This window comes from Bufo gargarizans, chromosome 9 (genome assembly GCF_014858855.1).
Source record: "Bufo gargarizans isolate SCDJY-AF-19 chromosome 9, ASM1485885v1, whole genome shotgun sequence".
Classification (NCBI taxonomy): domain Eukaryota; kingdom Metazoa; phylum Chordata; class Amphibia; order Anura; family Bufonidae; genus Bufo; species Bufo gargarizans.
Window position 1 is genome coordinate 148,807,721 of NC_058088.1, and position 19,114 is coordinate 148,826,834.

A 19,114-nucleotide genomic window follows, 5' to 3' on the forward strand; every position below is an offset into this window, starting at 1 on the left:
ACATACATAATACAGACAATTGCACTAATCATAAACAAGACTAGTTACAGACTGGTACAGAAGGAGAGAGGGCCCTGCCCGTGAGGGCTACAATCTACATGGTATGGGAGAAGGACACAGTAGGTGCGGGTGAAGCTGGTCATGGCGGTATAGAGGCAGCAGGGTCACTGGTTGTAGAGGTGGGTTTTCAGGTTTCTTTTGAAGTATTCCACTGTACGTGAGAGTCTGATATGTTGGGGTAGCGAGTTCCAGAGTGTGGGGGATGCACGGGAGAAATCTTGGAGGCGATTGTGGGAAGAGGCAATAAGAGGAGAGGAGAGAAGGAGGTCTTGTGAGGATCGGAGAGTGCGTGTGGGGATGTATCTGGAAAGTAGCTCAGAGATGTAGGGAGGGGAATGGTTATGGACGGCCTTGTATGTGTTTGTTAGTACTTTGAAGTGAATTCATGTACAGCGCTATGGAATGAATGGCGCGTTAATAATAATAATAATAATAATAATAACCTAATAAATCACTGTTTTTGAGGTGATATTTCTACATAGCAAATAATTTACTTGTAAGTGTAGTAGAGTAATAGCATGACCCAGTTTCAGCCAAGCTTAACTGTTGGATAGATTTCGGCTGTAACAGAAGGCAGTTTGTTTGCTGAAGAGCTGAAGAGCAGTACAATAATGAGTGTCTGCATGAAACAGTTAAGCATGATAGAGGTTCCATGCAAGCTTGGGGCGGCACTTCAGCAAATGGAGTTGGGGAACTGTTCAGAATTAATGCTGCCCTCAATGCTGACAAACATAGGGAGATACTGACTGACTCCAAATTTATTCTGCAGCAGGACAACTCCTATAATAGTGATGACCTTGCCTTAGGATAGGTCATCAATATCAGATCTGCGGGGGTCTGACACCTGGCAACCCTGCCGATGAGCAGTTTGAGGAGACGGAGCATTCATTGTGCAGTATGCGGTCCCATAGACATACAGCGGACAGGAAGAGTGAAGGGAGAAGGCACATGCACACTGCGCACGCCGTCTTCTCATACAGCTGATCGGCGTGGGTGTCGGCCCCGAGCCGATCTGATATTGATGGCCTATTCTGAGGATAGGTCATCCATATTAAAAAGCCCGGACTGCCCCTTTAAGAACTATCTTCAGCATAAAGAACAAGGAGTCCTGGAAGTGACTCCCAGTCTGTCTGGGATTATATGAAGAATTTGAAGGAGCAAGCCTATATCCACAAATCTGTGGTTGGTTCTCTAAGATGTTTGGAACAACCTCCCTGCCGAGTTCCTTCAAAAACTGTGTGCAAGTACACCTAGAAGAATGTATGCTGTTTTCAAGCAAAGGGGGGGGGGGGGGTCACACCAAATATTGATTTTATTTTGAATTTTATTTTGTTCATTTAATTACCATTTTGTTAATTGATAAAAATTAACAAAATAAGCTATTAACACTTTAATTTTTTAAATGATGATTGCACTAGCCTGTAGTATGTATATACACCCCTATATGTGTACATATTTATATGTATAACATCCGTAGCCTAATCCTATCCCTACAGTCACATAAGACCTATTCATATCTATTGTACCCCAGTTAGTATTGACCGCACAGGCAAGTGACCTTTAAGTTTGTGTATGTACGTGGGCTGGTAAGTAAGCATGGACATGCGGCCCATTTCCCCGCATGTGACGCCTGTTTACATTTACAAGAAAAATACACTAGGCTGGGGTTTTGGATGCCGATCTTCAGACAAACTGAGCACCAATAGGAATATACTAAAGTGTTGCAACTACACAATACATAACATGGTTTTATATTTACTGTGATTTTAGATAGCCTCTCAGTGAAAGCCTGGATCACTACTGGAGCTGATGTCCTTATAGTAATATTTCTGCTGTGTTTTAGTGCAGTAATGATAGGTAATAAATAGACTTGAGCGAATCGAGATTCAGATCATAGATTCATAAAATAAAAAATGTGTTGTTAATGCTGTTTCCGTACAGCATTAAAATGTATGGGCTCCGTGTAGCCAAAATTTGTCTCGGCCAAAGATGCGCAAGACTTTAGTGAAAGACTTCGGCATTCCTATCTGCGTATTTAAAAACATTTTAAAATAGGAATACAAAGTCAGCTTTGGTACCAAGGTACCAGTCAGTACCAAAGCCCACTTCGAATTCCTATTTAAGAGAATTTAAGGGCTGTTCTTTTTAAATACTGCTTAGGAGTTAGGTCTCAGATTAAAAAAAAAACTGCATATACCTGTAGCTGTTTCCAACGGTTGTTGATTTGCTCAAGCTCACGTGCGTTTTCCATAGAGAGGTGTACATCACATAGGGCTAGCTGATGAGCAAGGTCATTTGCCATCTTGATTGTGTCTTTTATAGGAGTTACCTCTTCCTTAAAAAGCTAAACAATAAGTAAGATGTCATGCCATTCAATTTGCTAATACTGCGTATACTGTAATGGCACATCAATAGTACACTTACCTTTGTAGCCTGGATGTGCTCGGGCAAGGAATCAATAAACAAGTCTCCAATTGCTTCCCAAGTTGTCTGCACGCTCTCCGCTTGACTCAGTGCATCTGTAGCTTCTTTCATGGAAACTCCTAAATCCCGAAGCTGCTCTAATGTTCTCTCCAGATGGCGATGCTGATCTAGACTGCGAGCAGTCAACCTATCCCACAGTTCACTAGCCACACTTGCTTGTTTCCAAAGTAAGCGACTAAGAGATCGGCTTCTGGGAGAGGCATCTGGAGAAGTTTTAAAAGAAATTGAAGCTTTAGTGATTTTGTGATGAAAAAGCTGCTAAGAACAAAATGCTCTCCTGAGACCTGTGCGATCTAAATGTGAAAGAGAGAACATTTGCACTTCAACCTTTTCATAAGTTGCTGATTTTGAGCACAATACAGAAGATTCACAGTCAGGTAAAAACTCACAGCATTATAATCAATTATGATGCTGCGAGTTCTGGTCAAATGAGCCACAGTCAGGTCCTGGAAATGCAGCTGTCACATGGCAGGTTTTTTTTTCTTTTGTTTCTAATAGATGAAACATGTAGGGATTTTGAACTATTTTCATTCCTGTACTGGAGCATCAATTTCTATTTCCGCAGATGAGGTACAGCTAGGGCTTGGAAAACAGGGACAAATTCTAGACTGGACTGCCCTTCCCAGAGCGATTACTCAGTATTAGGGCTCATTCACACGACCGTGGTTTGGTTCCGCATCCGAGACGCATTTTTTGAGGCTCGGGTGTGGACCCATTAACTTCAAGGGGGCCGCAAAAGATGCGGATAGCACTCCATGTGTTGTCCGCATCCGTTGCGTGGCTCCGCAAAAATGATAAGTCATGTCCTATTCTTGTCCATTTTGCGGACAAGAATAGGCATTTCTATAAAGGGCCATCTGTTCTGTTCCGCAAATTGCAGAAGGCACGCGGTCGTATGAACAAGCCCTTAGTAGGTCTCTTAGGGCAAAAAAGCCTTGACAGGACATACTAGGGAGAGTATTTTCCACTCCAGCTCTACTATAATCAACAGTACAAGGAAACTTTGGGTGGCAATAACACAGCTGTACCTTGACAACTAAGGAATTACCAGCTGTGGTTTATGGGTCATTGAATATTGGGTTAACAGCTATCCTCTCTGCACTGGTAAGACTGTTTACTCAAACTTTGATGTCCCCTTGGATTAGTCGTTCACCAGTGGCTTATGATTTCTTGTCATTAAACCATAACCATGAAAAACTATAATAATAAAATAGACAATGAATATTTCATTATAACCACAGATAAATAAATAAAAGCATCAATATAGCATTGTCCACAACAAATAAAATGTGCAAAAAGTGCAAGTGAAAGTGCAAAAGTGAAGTGAGACAAAAAACAACTAAGATAAAAAATTATCCCCTGAAAAAAAAATTTACTGACCTAATTTATACCAACAATAAATACACAAAATAAAAAAACTTATGATTATGAATTTAATTATCTATACTCAAAGAATCAATAAAGTTAAACACTTCAACATCATAATTTCTGCCACTGCAGCATCTCAATCAGTCAAGTTCAATTAGTGACACTGTTGAATTCATAATTCTCAAAGATATTATATAAGGTAAATGTACTATGCTCATTTTGTATATATGAAAAATCTGATTCAATTTGGACCACAGATATTACCTAAAAAAAATCTAAATGAAACTAAAAAGATGCCACAAACACAATATTAGACAAAAGACAAATAAATAAATAATAGTACAAATACTATTTACCACCGATCCAAAAAGTATAGGACACAAACAAAAGAATGAAATAAACAATAAAAACAATCCCAAAGCTAAGCTGTGTCATATATCTAACAACCCTTTCATCATGCTGTGATCCATTCTGTGACATGATCAGAGGGGACTCCACTGGGTTTCCCAGTTACCCGATCGTATCTGGGGGAATGATGCACAGTCAGCCCTGAGGACCTGTGAAAGACCCCAGAGCTGTCTGTGCAGTAATACTGATGTTAGGGCGTACTCATGTTGTCTTAACAGCAGCCTGTGTGAAATAAAGTTATAAAACAGCATTCCCATAATGGTATTTTAGAAAAAAAAAATATTATAATGCAATAATAAATATTAATGTATTTTTTTTAATCACAGACCCCTCACCCTAAAAAATATTGCCATTACTTGGTGTTAAATACATTTTATCGTGCGCACATTAAATAAAAATGGAAAAATACACATTTTAGGTATCCACAAAATCATAATATCCTGAAGAATTTATTTATCAGGTTATTTAGTGTGAAACATGAATGGCATAAAAAATATAAAATGCCTAATCGCTTTTTTCTTTATATCCATAGCAAAAAAATGTATACATGACATCATAATTTATATGTACCATGAACAACACCAAAAAATCCCACATAAAACAAGGCCTCAGACAGCCACGCGAGTTAAAATATAAGACAATTTATGGCTGCTGTAATGCAGAGGGGCAAAAACATCTTCAATGCATCATATACCTTTCCACTACTTCCATTAAAATCAGTAATCATTCTTACAAAACATTTGCAGTAGCAGAGTTCTCCTCTCACTATGTTTAGTTTGTTCAAATGGTCATTTAATGCACCGATGGCTGTAACCCCTCTCCTGGAATCTCCATTTCAACAGCTTATTTCATCAAAGCAAATTCAATGGGCTCGCAGGAATTGACCAACTGGGATGTTTCGTACCAAATGAGGAGATGGGAAGAACTAGCATGCAACAGGCAATTCACAGCTGTACTTTTCTAGAAGATGCCCGTTTGCAGGAAGCCATGCACCTCAGGGGCATAGCTATAGGGGAAGCGGCTACTTTGGGGTCCACCCAGGAGAAGGACTAATAGATTTTATTGTCAGGGTCAACTCAACAGCATCATACAAAGACATTGTGACGGACCGCCTGGTATCCAGACTGTGTACCTCTGTCAGAAAACAGATTTCCCTCCACTGGAACCCGAATTCCAGTTCTCTCAGCCCAAACTTGCCTAATAATTGGACAGAGACAATATATGAGGACAGAATGCTAAAATCCCCAATCATCAGGCAACACCAATGTTGAAGAGTAAATAAAAAACTGACTTTATTGAAGACCAACTCAGTATATATACAGTTCAAGAAGTCTAACAACATAACGCAATCAAACATGAACAGCGTACAAACAGACATCCCACCCAGTGTCCTAATGAAAGAATAGGGAGAGAGGAGACACATGTGATGGGATTATCTCCTGAGTGTATCATAGGGTGATCTACTCCTCTACACCGGAGTCGGCTACTCTTAATCCCATCACTAACACAATAGAACAAAGGGACAAATAAACTAACACATTCATTAGGAGTCTCAGTAGCAGAGTTAACCCTTTTTGTGTTGCGGGATTCACACCCTGCACCTTTAATGGGCAATAGGAAAGATGTGGCCTATAACTCCACACATAAATCAGGGTTAATAGTTCCTTGTAACACCAAGAGGTCTGAGGGGGTCTCCATATTTCTGGGTCCATAGTCCGTAGGAAGGAGGCTAGCCCTCAGGCTACTCCAGCAGCCCCAGTGACGGTTCAGTCCATCACAGACCTGACAAACAATATATATCTGTAGGAAACGGACGGAAAGTCTGCTGGGCCTCGTCTGAGAGAGCCAAAGGAGTGGGGGTTGCACTGGAGGAGGGGGTTGGGAAGAAGTTGCTGAGGGGGGGGTGGGACCTGTTAAAAAAAATAATCTGTGAGGCCTTGTCATTTCTAGTTACAACACTGATTCACACCCACCTGTATCTAAAAGTCAGGGAAAATCAATAATTGTTTTACCCATCCTATAGTTGTTTGATGTACCAGTCATTCTAATTCAAATCAGTTATATGGAGATTATATATATAGTTATATATACATGGAGTTCCTCCTCTGTCCCATGCCAGATCAGTAGGATATCATCAATAGAGTAACTCCAGTACTGATAGGATCAGTCAAAAAAATCCTCCTATCCCATAGCCCCTGGAACAAATTAGCATATGAGAGTGCCCCCCTGTAGGAAAAAGGAGTTTTAAAAAAAAAAAAAAGTAATGTATGAACATTAACCCCTCTATTATTAAGTAACGTAGCTCCTTTTCTAAATTGCTGGACAGAAAGAGAAACGCACTGCCCCCACACAATCCTGATAGAAGTGTGTCACAGATCACATGCCACATTTTTTGTTCCATCTGGACATTTCCCAACCTAAGAAAACATCAATGGTTTCCTTAATATTCAAAGGGTGTTCAATAAGTTATCTACCTGAATATGAAAACCTTTTCTGAGAAAATGTAATTTAGTACTTTTCAATGTAATCCACTTGTCTTCAACACACTTATTCCACTTTGCCTCCAGTGATCAGATGCCCTCAGAATACAAGGAGGCTTCTCGCTGCGGCAGAAACCCTGTTACTGCCTCTTTGACTGTATTATCATCACAAAATCCTGCCCATGCAGATATTTCTTCAGGTTCCCGAAAGAGAAAGTAATCACTGGAAGCCAGGTCTGGACTGTAGGGTGGATGGTTGAGCTCCATTAAGCCACATTCCCTAATAGCAGCTTGTGATTTGGGAGACTTGTGAGCTGGCGCATTGTCGTGAAGCAACAACACACTTGCACACAACTTCCCACTGCATTTCTCTTTGATTGCCTCATGTAATGCCTTCATTGTTAAAGTATAGGTGTCACCAGTAATTGCTGTCTTGTGTGGCATGAATTCTAGTAATAAAATGCCTTCTGTATCCCAAAAAACTGTTGCCATGATCGTTCCAGCTGACTGCAGCACACACAATTTCTTTGCTGCTGCACACAAGATTTCTTTGGCGTTGTTGACCCCTTGCTTCCATTGCATGGGCTCCTGTTTAATCTCAGAATCATGGTGGTGGATCCATGTTTCATCACCAGTAATAATACGATATTAGAAGTCTCCTGGATTTTCTCTAAGCATGTCTAAATTCTATTGGCTAAACTGCTGAAATGCCTAATTCATAAGCTATAACACTGACTTTGACCCGATGATTTTCCGAAATCATGGCCTCCACTTTACGGAACATTTCCTTTGAAGGTTCCCAACCTCATTTAAACTGCTTGGCCCAAAACTTTACTTAGTAGTAGGGAGGTGCATCATCACCATATACAGCAATCATCCTTTCATGGATTTCTTTAGGCGCCTTTTCTTCCTTTGTAAGGAATTTAATCACAGAATTTTTTTGGGGGTCACCTTACATCACTAAAAGTGCAACACCAAGCAATCAAAAAGGCCCCCCAAAATAGTGCCAATCTAACCGTCACATCATCCCGCAAAAAAATGTGCCCCTACCTAGGACAATCGCCCAAAAAATAAAAAAAAGTCAGACTATGGAGAGTATGTGTTAAATGTAAAAAAAAAAAAAAAAAAAAAGTTGACATATTAGGTATCGCCACGTCCAAAACAACCTGTTCTATAAAAATACCACATGACCTAACCCCTCGGATGAACACAATAAAAAATAAAAAAAAAACAATGTCAAAAAAGCCACAAGCAATCAAAAAGGCATATACACCCCAAAATAGTGCCAACCAAACGTCATCTCATCCCGCACAAATGATACTCTACTTAAGACAATTGCCCAAAAACTGAAAAAAAAAAACTATGGCTCTCAGACTATGGAGACACTATAACATGATTTTTTTTAAATTCAAAAATGCTGTTATTGTGTAAAACATTAATACATTAAAAAAAAGAATACATATTAGGTATCGCCGCGTCCATAAGAACCTGCTCTATAAAAATACCACATGACCTAACCCATCGGATGAACACCATAAAAAAAAGGTGTAAAAAATATATTTTTTGTCACCTTACATCACAAAAAGTGTAATAGCAAGAGATCAAAAAGTCATACGCACCCTAAAATAGTACCAAACCGTCATCTCATACCGAAAAAAATTAGCCTCTACATAAGACAGTCGCCCAAAGAAAATATAAAAAAATATGGGTTTCAGAATATTGAGATACTAATATTTTTTTCAAAAGTGCTCTATTATGTAAAACTGAAACAAACAATCAATATTCGGTATTGTCGCATCCGTAACAACTTGCTCTATAAAGATACCACATGATCTAAACTGTCAGATGAACATTGTAAATAACAAAAAATAAAAATGGTGCCAAAACAGCTATTTTTTGTTATCTTGCCTCACAAAAAGTGTAATATAGAGCAACCAAAGATCATATGTACCCTAAAATAGTACCAACAAAACTGCCAACTTATCCTGTAGTTTCCAAAATAGGGTATTTTATTGGAGTTTTTACTCTAGCGGTGCATCAGGGGGTTTTCAAATGTGACATGGCAGCTTAAAATTATCACAGTGAAATCTGCTATCCAAAAACATATGGCGTTCCTTTCCCTCTGCGCAATGCTGTGTGCCCGTACAGCAGTTTACGACCACATATGGGGTGTTTCTGTAAACTACAGAATCAGGGCAATAAAATATTGAGTTTTGTTTGGCTGTTAACCCTTGCTTTGTTAGTGCAAAAAAACTATTAAAATTTAAAATCTGAAATTTCATCTCCATCTTAATTCTTGTGGAACACCTAAAGGATTAACAAAGTTTGTAAAATCAGTTTTGAATACCTTTAATTTAGTTTCTAAAATGGGGTCATTTTTGGGTGTTTTCTATTATGTAAGCCTCACAAAGTGACTTCAGACCTGAACTGGTCCTTAAAAAGTGGGTTTGGAAATTTTCAGAAAAATTTAAAGATTTGCTTCTAAACTTCTAACGTCCCCAAAAAATAAAATGGCGTTCACAGAAATGATCCAAACATGAAGTAGACATATGGGTAATGTAAAGTAGTAACTATTTTTGGAGTTATTACCATCTATTATAAAAAATGTATTGTAACATGATTAAAATATATATAATAAGCCATTAAAAATGAAGGAAAGTGACAGAAAAAACGCCATCCTGGCAATGCACACGTGTCAAAGGAGGTGACAAGCGTATGTAAATGTAATGTAATTGCCGAGTATTTAAATATACAATAAGTTATGCATATAAAGGATATACAGGATGAGTCTCAATGACGTTGACCACATGGCTAAGGTATTAAAACCAGATACATATGCTAAAGTGCATAGACTAGAGAAAATTCAAAGTATAAGAGGTCACCTTGACCTAATGCCAAAAGGACTAAAAGGCGCGTGACAGTGTGCTATACTGATGACAGTGTGCTATACCAACCAGGATGGCGTTACCCCGTAGGGGTTGGTATAGCACACTGTCATCATTAGGTGAGTCTTATTATATATATTTTAATCATGTTACAATAAAAATTATATATGTTTTACAACGGTACTGTGTGAGCTTCGTTTTTGTTTGTTTGCTTGTTATACTCGGGAGCTGGTGCCGAGTCATTTGTACAGGTGGCCCATGGTTTTGTTGGGTGGACACTTACCCCCACTCTCACCACTGGGTCATCTTTGGTCTCTTTTCTAATATCTATTAGAAAAGTATAGAAATAAAAATTTGGAAATTTGCTAATTTTTGGATTTTTTTTTTTTTTTATAAATAAAAATGAAATGTTTTGACTAAATTTTACCACTGTCATGAGGTACAATATGTGATGAGAAAACAATCTCAGAATGGTTTGGATAAGTAAAAGCGTTTTAAAGTTATTATCATATAAAGTGACAAATGTCAGATTTGCTAAAAATAGCAAAAAGGTGAAAAATAGCTTGGTCCTGAAAGAGTTAATGTTTGTGTGTTGTTAAAAGATATTGACAGTATCCCCTATAACAGTGACATCTACAGTACCCTAGCCCCTTAACAGTGACCTCCACACCCTCCCACCCCTTAACAATGACCCCCCGACAGTGTCCTGCCTCCTTAATATGGGATCTAAACAACAGCCTACCTTCTGAACTTAGACCTTCACAGAAGCCTGCACCTTTAACAGTGAGTTCCAAAGCACCCAAACCCTTAGGCCTCTTTCACACGGGCGTCACGTTTTGGCTCAGGGTGCGTCCCGGGTGCATTGCGGCAAACCCGCGCGAGTAGGTACGCAATTGCAGTCAGTTTTGACTGCAATTGCGTTCCGTTGTTCAATTTTTATCGCGTGGGTGCAATGCGTATTGGACGCGCGTGATAAAAAACTGAATGTGGTACCCAGACCCGAACTTCTTCACTGAAGTTCAGGTTTGAGTTCAAGGTTGTAAAGATGTAATTATTTTCCCTCATAACATGGTTATAAGGGAAAATAATAGCATTCTTAAAACAGAATGCTTAGTAAAATAGGTATGGAGGGGTTAAAAAAAATACTAAATAATTTAACTCACCTTAATCCACTTGTTCGCGCAGCCCGGCTTCTCTTCTGCCTTCATCTGTGAGGAAAAAGACCTGTGGTGACGTCACTGCGCTCATCACCATGTATCATGTAATGGACCATGTGATGAGCGCAGTGACGTTCCCACAGGTCCTTTTCCTCACAGATGAAGGCAGATGAGAAGCCGGGCTGCGCGAACAAGTGGATTAAGGTGAGTTAAATATTTTTTTTTTTATTAACCCCTCCAGCCCTATTTTACTAAGCATCCTGTTTTAAGAATGCTATTATTTTCCCTTATAACCATGTTATAAGGGAAAATAATAATGATCGGGTCCCCATCCCGATAGTCTCCTAGCAACTATGCGTGAAAATCGCACCGCATTCGCACTTGCTTGCGGATACTTGCGATTTTCACACAGCCCCATTCACTTCTATGGGGCCTGCATTGCGTGAAAAACGCACAAAATAGAGCATGCTGCGATTTTCACGCAACACACAAGTGATGCGTCAAAATCACCGCTCATGTGCACAGCCCCATAGAAATGAATAGGTCGGGATTCAGTGCGGGTGCAATGCGTTCACCTCACACATTGCACCTGCGCGGAAATCTCGCCCGTGTGAAAGAGGCCTTAACAGTGACCTCTACAACACCCGCCCCTTAACACTGATCATAGGTTACAGTCCCCTTAACTGTGACCCCCACCATTTCCAGCCCCCTTAAGAGAGACCTCCACATTAACTGCCCCTTTAACAGTGACCTCCGCTGTACCCTGCTCCTCTAACAGTAACCTCACAATACATCGCTGCCTTAATAGTACCCCGCTGCCCCTTTAACCTCTTAAAGACACAGGGTGTACAGGTACGCCCTGATGTCCTTGTACTTACCTTGCACCTGTGTATTTCCGTAGGCGCTGATTGGAACTGGGTGCCTGCTGAAATCAATCAGCAGGCACCCTGGGACAATGCAGAGGTGGGTCCTGTGCCCCCCGCCCGTATTGGCGATCGCAGCAAACCGCAGGTCAATTCAGACCTGCGGTTTGCAGCGCTTTCGGAAGTTTCTAATCAGAAATTTCAAAATGACCAAAATTTTTTTTTAACCCCCCTGCAGCCCTCATTGTTATCTGCCGGCGGGCTGTGCAGGGGGGAAATGCGGGCGGTGCTGAGGGGGCGGGCACGCAATCATCCCGCCTGCCCCCTCTCATTTCCAGGATGGCCGAGCTGTTAGCAAGTAGAGTGTCAGCACATTGCTGACACTCTGCTTGAAACGGCTGACATCTGTGCTGTGATGTCAGCCGTTTAACCCCTACCATTCTGCGGTCTGTAGGAACCACTGTATGGAAGGAGGTAACAGGGAGGGAGCTCCCTCCCTCTCCCATCGGGGGCTGCTGTGCCTTTTCAGCCCCCGATTCTTGACAGGATCACAGAGGGAGGGGGCCCCCCTCCCTCCCTATCACCCACTGCTCTGTTGTGGCAGCGAGTGGTGGTTACCATGGCAACCGGGCACCTTCACAGGCTTTCGGCTGTCCATGGTGCTGATCAGACTTCTGCTCAGACTTTGTAAAGTGAAAATACAGTACAGTACACTATATAGTGTACTGTACTGAATTAGACAGACATTAGACCCACTGGATCTTCAAGAACCAAGTGGGTCTGGGTAAAAAAAAAAAGTAAACAAAAGTGGAAAAAAAAGTAAAAATAAAAAAACATATTTATCGCTGATTAAAAATTAAAAAAATTATTGTGAGATTTTGAGCAATATGCAGTCAGAGCATTGAGGATGGGTCATGGCTGGGCCTTACAACATGACAACGACCCAAAGCACACAGCCAGGATAACCAAGGAGTGGCTCCATAAGAAACATATCAAGGTTCTAGAGTGGCCTAGCCAGTCTCCAGACCTACATCCAATACAACATCTTTGGAGGGAGCTGAAACTGTGTTGCTCAGTGACACAGCAGTGTGTGCAAACCTGGTCAAGAACTATAGGAAACGTTTGACCTCTGTTATTGCAAACAAAGGCTTTTGTACCAAATATTAACAATGATTTTCTCAGGTGTTCAAATACTTATGTTCAGCAATGCAAGACAAATAAATTCTTTAAAAATCATACAATGCGATTTGCAGATTTTTCTATTTATTCTGTCTCTCAGAGTGGGAATGCACCTACAATGTGAATTTCAGACCCCTCCATGATTTCTAAGTGGCAAAATCGCAGGGTGTTCAAATACTTCTGTTCCTCACTGTAATATATATATATTTATATATATATATATATATATATAGTACAGACCAAAAGTTTGGACACACCTTCTCATTCAAAGAGTTTTCTTTAATTTCATGACTATGAAAATTGTAGATTCACACTGAAGGCATCAAAACTATGAATGAACACATGTGGAATTATATACATAACAAAAAAGTGTGAAACAACTGAAAATATGTCATATTCTAGGTTCTTCAAAGTAGCCACCTTTTGCTTTGATTACTGCTTTGCACACTCTTGGCATTCTCTTGATGAGCTTCAAGAGGTAGTCACCTGAAATGGTTTTCACTTCACAGGTGTGCCCTGTCAGGTTTAATAAGTGGGATTTCTTGCCTTATAAATGGGGTTGGGACCATCAGTTGCGTTGTGGAGAAGTCAGGTGGATACACAGCTGATAGTCCTACTGAATAGACTGTTAGCTGCTTTTTTCTTGCCGTAATACAAATTCTAACAGTCTATTCAGTAGGACTATCAGCTGTGTATCCACCTGACTTCTCCACAATGCAACTGATGGTCCCAACCCCATTTATAAGGCAAGAAATCCCACTTATTAAACCTGACATGGCACACCTGTGAAGTGAAAACCATTTCAGGTGACTACCTCTTGAAGCTCATCAAGAGAATGCCAAGTGCAAAGCAGAAATCAAAGCAAAGCAGCAGTGGTGGCTGTGCTTGCACACTATAGGAAAAATGGCGACTTCTCCGGTGGCTGGGACCATGACAGCGTGGATAGTCCAGCACTTTTTTCTATAGTGTACAAGCACGGTCACCGCTGCTGGACTGCAGGGTGGTCGTAACCATGGAAACTAGCAGTGTATAATGTGATGGAAAAATTAATTAAGCCAGCCAAGGAGGCAATATGGACAATCACAATCCATTAGTAAGTGCTTTGTATTAACTTTGTGTACATGAGACAACCTCTTTAACCAATAAAAAAAAAAAAAACATCATGGGCATCGCCGTGTGCGAAAATGCCCATACAATTAAAACATAACAATATTAATGGCATACGGCAAATGGAGTGACGGAAAAAAAAATATATATATTTTTTTTTTTAAAGTGATCAAAAAGTCACACACACTTCCAATTGGTATCACTGAAAAGTACAGAGCCACACAAAAAAAAATTATCCTTCACACAGCCCTGTACACAAAAAAGTTATAGAGGTCAGAATATGGTGATAAAGTTTTTCTTTTTCTCAAGTTTTATAAAAAAAAATTCAGTATTAAAACGCTAAGTTTTACAGGCGTGGTATCCTTGTAACCATACTGATCTAGAGAATGAAGGTAACAGGTCAATTTTACCGCATAGTGAGAGGTGTTAAAAAAAAAAAAACTTTGTCCGAATTGTGTTTTTTCCTAAATCCACTACCCCATTTGGAATTTTTTGTCCACTTCCAACTACATTGTATGCCACTGTAAATGGCGCCATTAGAAAGTACAACTTGTCCCACAAAAAATAAGCCCTCATAAGGCTACGTGAACGGGAAAATAAGAAAGTTAGGCCTATGGGAATGCAGGGAGTGAAAAATGAAAACGCAAAAATGGAAAAATCGCAGGGTCCTCTAAGGGTTAACCCCTTGAGCGACCTCTAACGTACATGCTCTTTTAAAAAAAAAATGTTTATTTAAAATAAATGTTTTCATACAAAATGACAAATCAAAAAATTATCATTTTCAGTTCCTTAACCCCTCCCAAACTCCCACCCCCTTTGCGATGCGTCTCCCAGTGAGAAGGTCGCGGCGGGAGAAAATTCAAGATTCCATTCTCCCCATATCTTTAACCATTTATCCTCTAAGTTTCTTTGTTTAAATAAAATGCTTTCATACCTTTTAATCTTGTTAACGAGATTCAACCATGTATTCAAACTTGGAGTATTACCTGAGAACCAAGTCCGAGCAATCAGAAGCCTTGCTAAGAACATTATTTTGACCAAAAGAAACAGTTTATACTTATAGCACCCAACCTAAGGCCTCATGCACACAAACGTATTTTGTTTCCGTGTACGTTACGTTTTTTAGTGGATAGGATGCGGACCCACACCGTGTGCTATTCGTATCCGTATATCCGTTCCGTAGCCCCGCAAAAAAATAGAACATGTCCTATTCTTGTCAGTTTTAGGCATTGTTACAATGGATCCGCACAAACAAATGGATGGCATATGGATGTCATCCGTTTTTTTGAGGATCCGCAACTTACGGACTGCAAAACACATACAGTCATGTACATGTAGCCTTAGGACTCATTCACACGACCGTATGCCCTCCGAGATATACGGTCCCGTGAGCGGGCCATATGTCCCGGTGCAGCATACATCGTGCGCACAGGAGCGCGAAGCATCATAGGTTGCTATGATGCTGTGAGTATCGGGCCGCCAGCGGGACTATTGTCCTGCACTCATATCATATTATGAGCGCAGGACAATAGTCCCGCGGGCGGCCCGATGGCCCAGGATCCAAGACTCTACTGTGAATGGAATCACCACTTTGAGCTTTTGGGTAACATAATTATGTATTGCTTCCCAGTATTCTTTAAGTTGTACACAAGTCCAAAAAATGTGTAAATAATTGGGCTCAGAAGTATCACAGCATGGACAATTGGAAGTGTTTCTAAGACCCCGTTTTTTAAGGCATAAAGGTGTGATATAAATGCTGTGCAAAATATTAAATTGAACCAATGTGTGGTTAAAATTGTAAGAAACTAGTCCTACATTCACCAATATATATTTTCCCACTCATTCAATTGAACCTTTGGGCATTCCCATCTCCAGGCCTTTTGCCAGAGGGTTATACATTAGTAAACGTGCTTTAAGTAGATATTTATAACATTGAGAGATCTTAACCCTCTGTGCTGACTTTACTATTAACTCATGCAGAAAAATGGAAGTGTCTATATAAAAAAGGGATTTATCTTTTATGCTAGAAAGTGCCAAACATAACTGAAAATACTGAATCCAGGATATATTAGATATATTTTCCCTTTGTACTATGAGAAAGAAAACATTTACCCATTCCCAATGACCTGTGGAAGATAACAAATATTATTCTTTTTCCAATATTGATCCCCTGCCAGTTCATCTAAGGCATGTAGATAATAATTGTGCCAAAGGGGCATACAGCAAAGGGATCCCTTTATTCGCCGTACATGTACACTTAAATGTGGGTGCTATAGCCAATAGGTTTCTGTTGTTTTAAACAGCAGAGACCTGTGGCGACTGTATACGATCAGTCCTATGGTTGATTGCATACATTTAACACTTTGATGCTGTGGTCAAATGTGACCGTAGCATCTCAGCGGTACGGAAGCGGGAGCAATGCGCTCCCGTGTCTGTAACAGTGTTCCAACGCTGAGATTGGGGAACCTGTTACGGTACCGTAATAGCTAGCTAGATGTGTGTTTGCTACTCTGGATCTTTGTCTATTTCTCTGATCTCCTGGTATTTGACTCTGCTTGTTGTGACCTTGCCTGCTGACTTTGTCTCTGACATTAGCTCCTGGTTTTACTTTACTTGTATCAGATTTTGGATCCTGATCTGGTACTGGTTTTGCCTGTCTGGTTTAGGCCCCAGAACTTAGCTAAGAAGGGACTGTTGTCCAGTTGTGGGCTGTCCCTTAGGATGGATCATACAAGTAAGTAGTAACAGTGGTGTGGGTGGAGCACAGGGCTGCGCTGTTCCCTACCATTTCATGACATATATTTATCATGTTTAATCTGCTTAAAAGTGTTCTCTGCGATTTTAATATTGATGACCAAACCTCAGGATAGGTCATTAATATCAGATTGGCCGGGGTCCAACACCCGGCACCCCCAGCTTCAGGTGTCCCTCTCTTACTTTTCAAAGACAGACTCTCAAAATTAGCATCCGTGTTTCTTTTGCACAGTAGACATCACAGTCTTGTCAGCCGAGATCATAGTCTCTTTAATTGGGCTTCTGGCCCTTTTTTAAGCTCCTACATAGTAAATGTCTTGCAAACACAGCTACAAGTGCCATTTTTTGCCCAATGCATACCTTTACGATATGTAACATGTTGTGGGGTGGTATACTGTATGTTAGCTGGACCCCTCTTGTCTTTATTTCGGGTACACTAAATGCGGGTTTACACGCTGCAATGTATAGCCAATTATTGGGACAATTGGCTGTTCATTCAGTGAAGGAGACCTCTGCATTTACATGCACCGATCTCCTTCACAGTATGAGGACGAGGGATCACTATTGCGATCACTGTACCTCATACAGCTGCACTGTTTCTGGGCAGCAGATCGATGTTTAGACAGCACAATCTACTGCCCAGAAACAATAATTGATGTGCCTGCACAAAGCGCTTTGCTTGTTTGTCGGGTGATCGCCGACACATTTACATGGGCAGATTGTTGGTTACAAGCTTTTGCAGGAACGTTCATTCCCGATGATCTGCCTGATATTTAGGCCATGTAAATCCATCTTAACAGTTCGGTGTTTGGCCAAGGAACCAGTCATAAGGCCATTTCTTCAAAGTGTCTCAAGATCTGCTTTTCAACAGGACAAGGCCATAACTGAAGGGTGCTGACAAACTGGTGCTCCGAGGGCTCTTGATGACATCTTGGTGCTCAACGAAGGTAATTTACATATGAAGAAAAACAGACTTTTCTCAGACCAGGGCAATATAGAGGCATCGATAAGGTATTGTTTTACTCAGCATGATCAACTCTACCAGGCAGTATGCATGGTGTAATAGGGTTGATCATGCTGACAGATAGGGGTTCTCAGGGAATGACATAAAATGGCCTCCAACAATCTGTTCTGTGAGAATGTGAGCAGCACTTGCCTGGGGGTCTGAGGGGTGGGGCCACACTACAGACTACGCTCTGGCACTACATATTGGTGAGTTTTCCTGTCAGTCTCCTCAGCCATGATGGCATATCATAGGCAGGATCACATCATTACCATCTATTGTAGAGCAGTATAGTGTATAGTGAGGTCATGCACCCTCACACATCTAGGCAGCTCTGCAAGTGGTGGTATTCAGTCCTGCTCACATTGTAGGACAGGTTGCTGGAGGCCATTTTAAATAATTCCTGAATTACCTCTTAAAGTTAGAAATTAAATAACCAGGATATTACTGAATAATATTATAGGTACCAACCTTTGGCTAATGTAGGTGTGTCCTCTTCTATTTCTTGAAAAGGATGCTGTGTGAGGAAAGCTTGAGCAGATTCAAGTACAGAATATATATAAGGACCTCGAGACTTGACCTCTTCCATAAAGAGCTGTGGTTAGGGTGAAATTATAGTTAAGAAAAGAACAAAACAGAAACCAAAAGTTCTAAATACTCAGAATCCTAGCACTTCTAAATGAACAAAGTCCAAGTCATTCTGTGATTCACTGATATGACAGAGTTTGTCAGTAGTTTTGACCATGCTAAACTGCTGACAGCAGCATACCTTTTTGCAGAGCTTTTATTGTCAGGATCATCCAACCAGAAGACCTGCCATTAAACCTTATGCATGCAATCTAAGCTATACATAGCTCAACGTGGTCTTGCACAGTACTATCGAATCTGCAAAGCAGCAAATAGGTAAAACAGTGGGGCAAAAATACTAACCCTGTAAATATTTTTTTCAACTATTCCACATTTTTTCACTTTAAAAAACGTAAATGTATTTTATTGGGATTTTATTTGGTAGACCAACACAAAGTAGCCAGTATGTGTGAAGTGAAAAGAAAATGATGCATGTTTTTCACACTTTTTAATAAATACAAATTTAAAAAGTTTGGTGCCCTTTTGTATTCATCCCCTTTGAGTCAATACTTTGTAGGACCACTTTTCGCTGCAATTACAGCTGCAAGTCTTTTGGGGGTATATCTCTATATCTAGAGGCTGACATTTTTGCCCATTCTTTAAAAAATAGTTTAAGCTCAGTCAGATTTGATGGAGAGCATCTGTGAACAGCAATTTTCAAGGCTTGCCACAGATTCATGATGGGATTGAGGTCTGGACTTTGACTGGGTCATTAAAACACATGAATATGCTTTGATCT

General features: G+C 40.4%; 1 protein-coding gene across 1 annotated transcript in view; it reads right to left on the reverse strand.

Moving 5' to 3' along the window:
- The window catches only part of DRP2 (dystrophin related protein 2), a 353,198-nt gene that overhangs the window by 270,771 nt on the left and 63,313 nt on the right, over window positions 1-19,114 (reverse strand). Inside the window, exons 4-6 of the mRNA XM_044306534.1 lie at window positions 18,220-18,343; window positions 2,485-2,747; window positions 2,258-2,404 (exon numbers count right to left, since the gene is read on the reverse strand). Of these exons, the coding sequence (XP_044162469.1) occupies window positions 2,258-2,404; window positions 2,485-2,747; window positions 18,220-18,343 (534 nt within the window). The remainder of the gene's footprint in view (window positions 1-2,257; window positions 2,405-2,484; window positions 2,748-18,219; window positions 18,344-19,114) is intronic.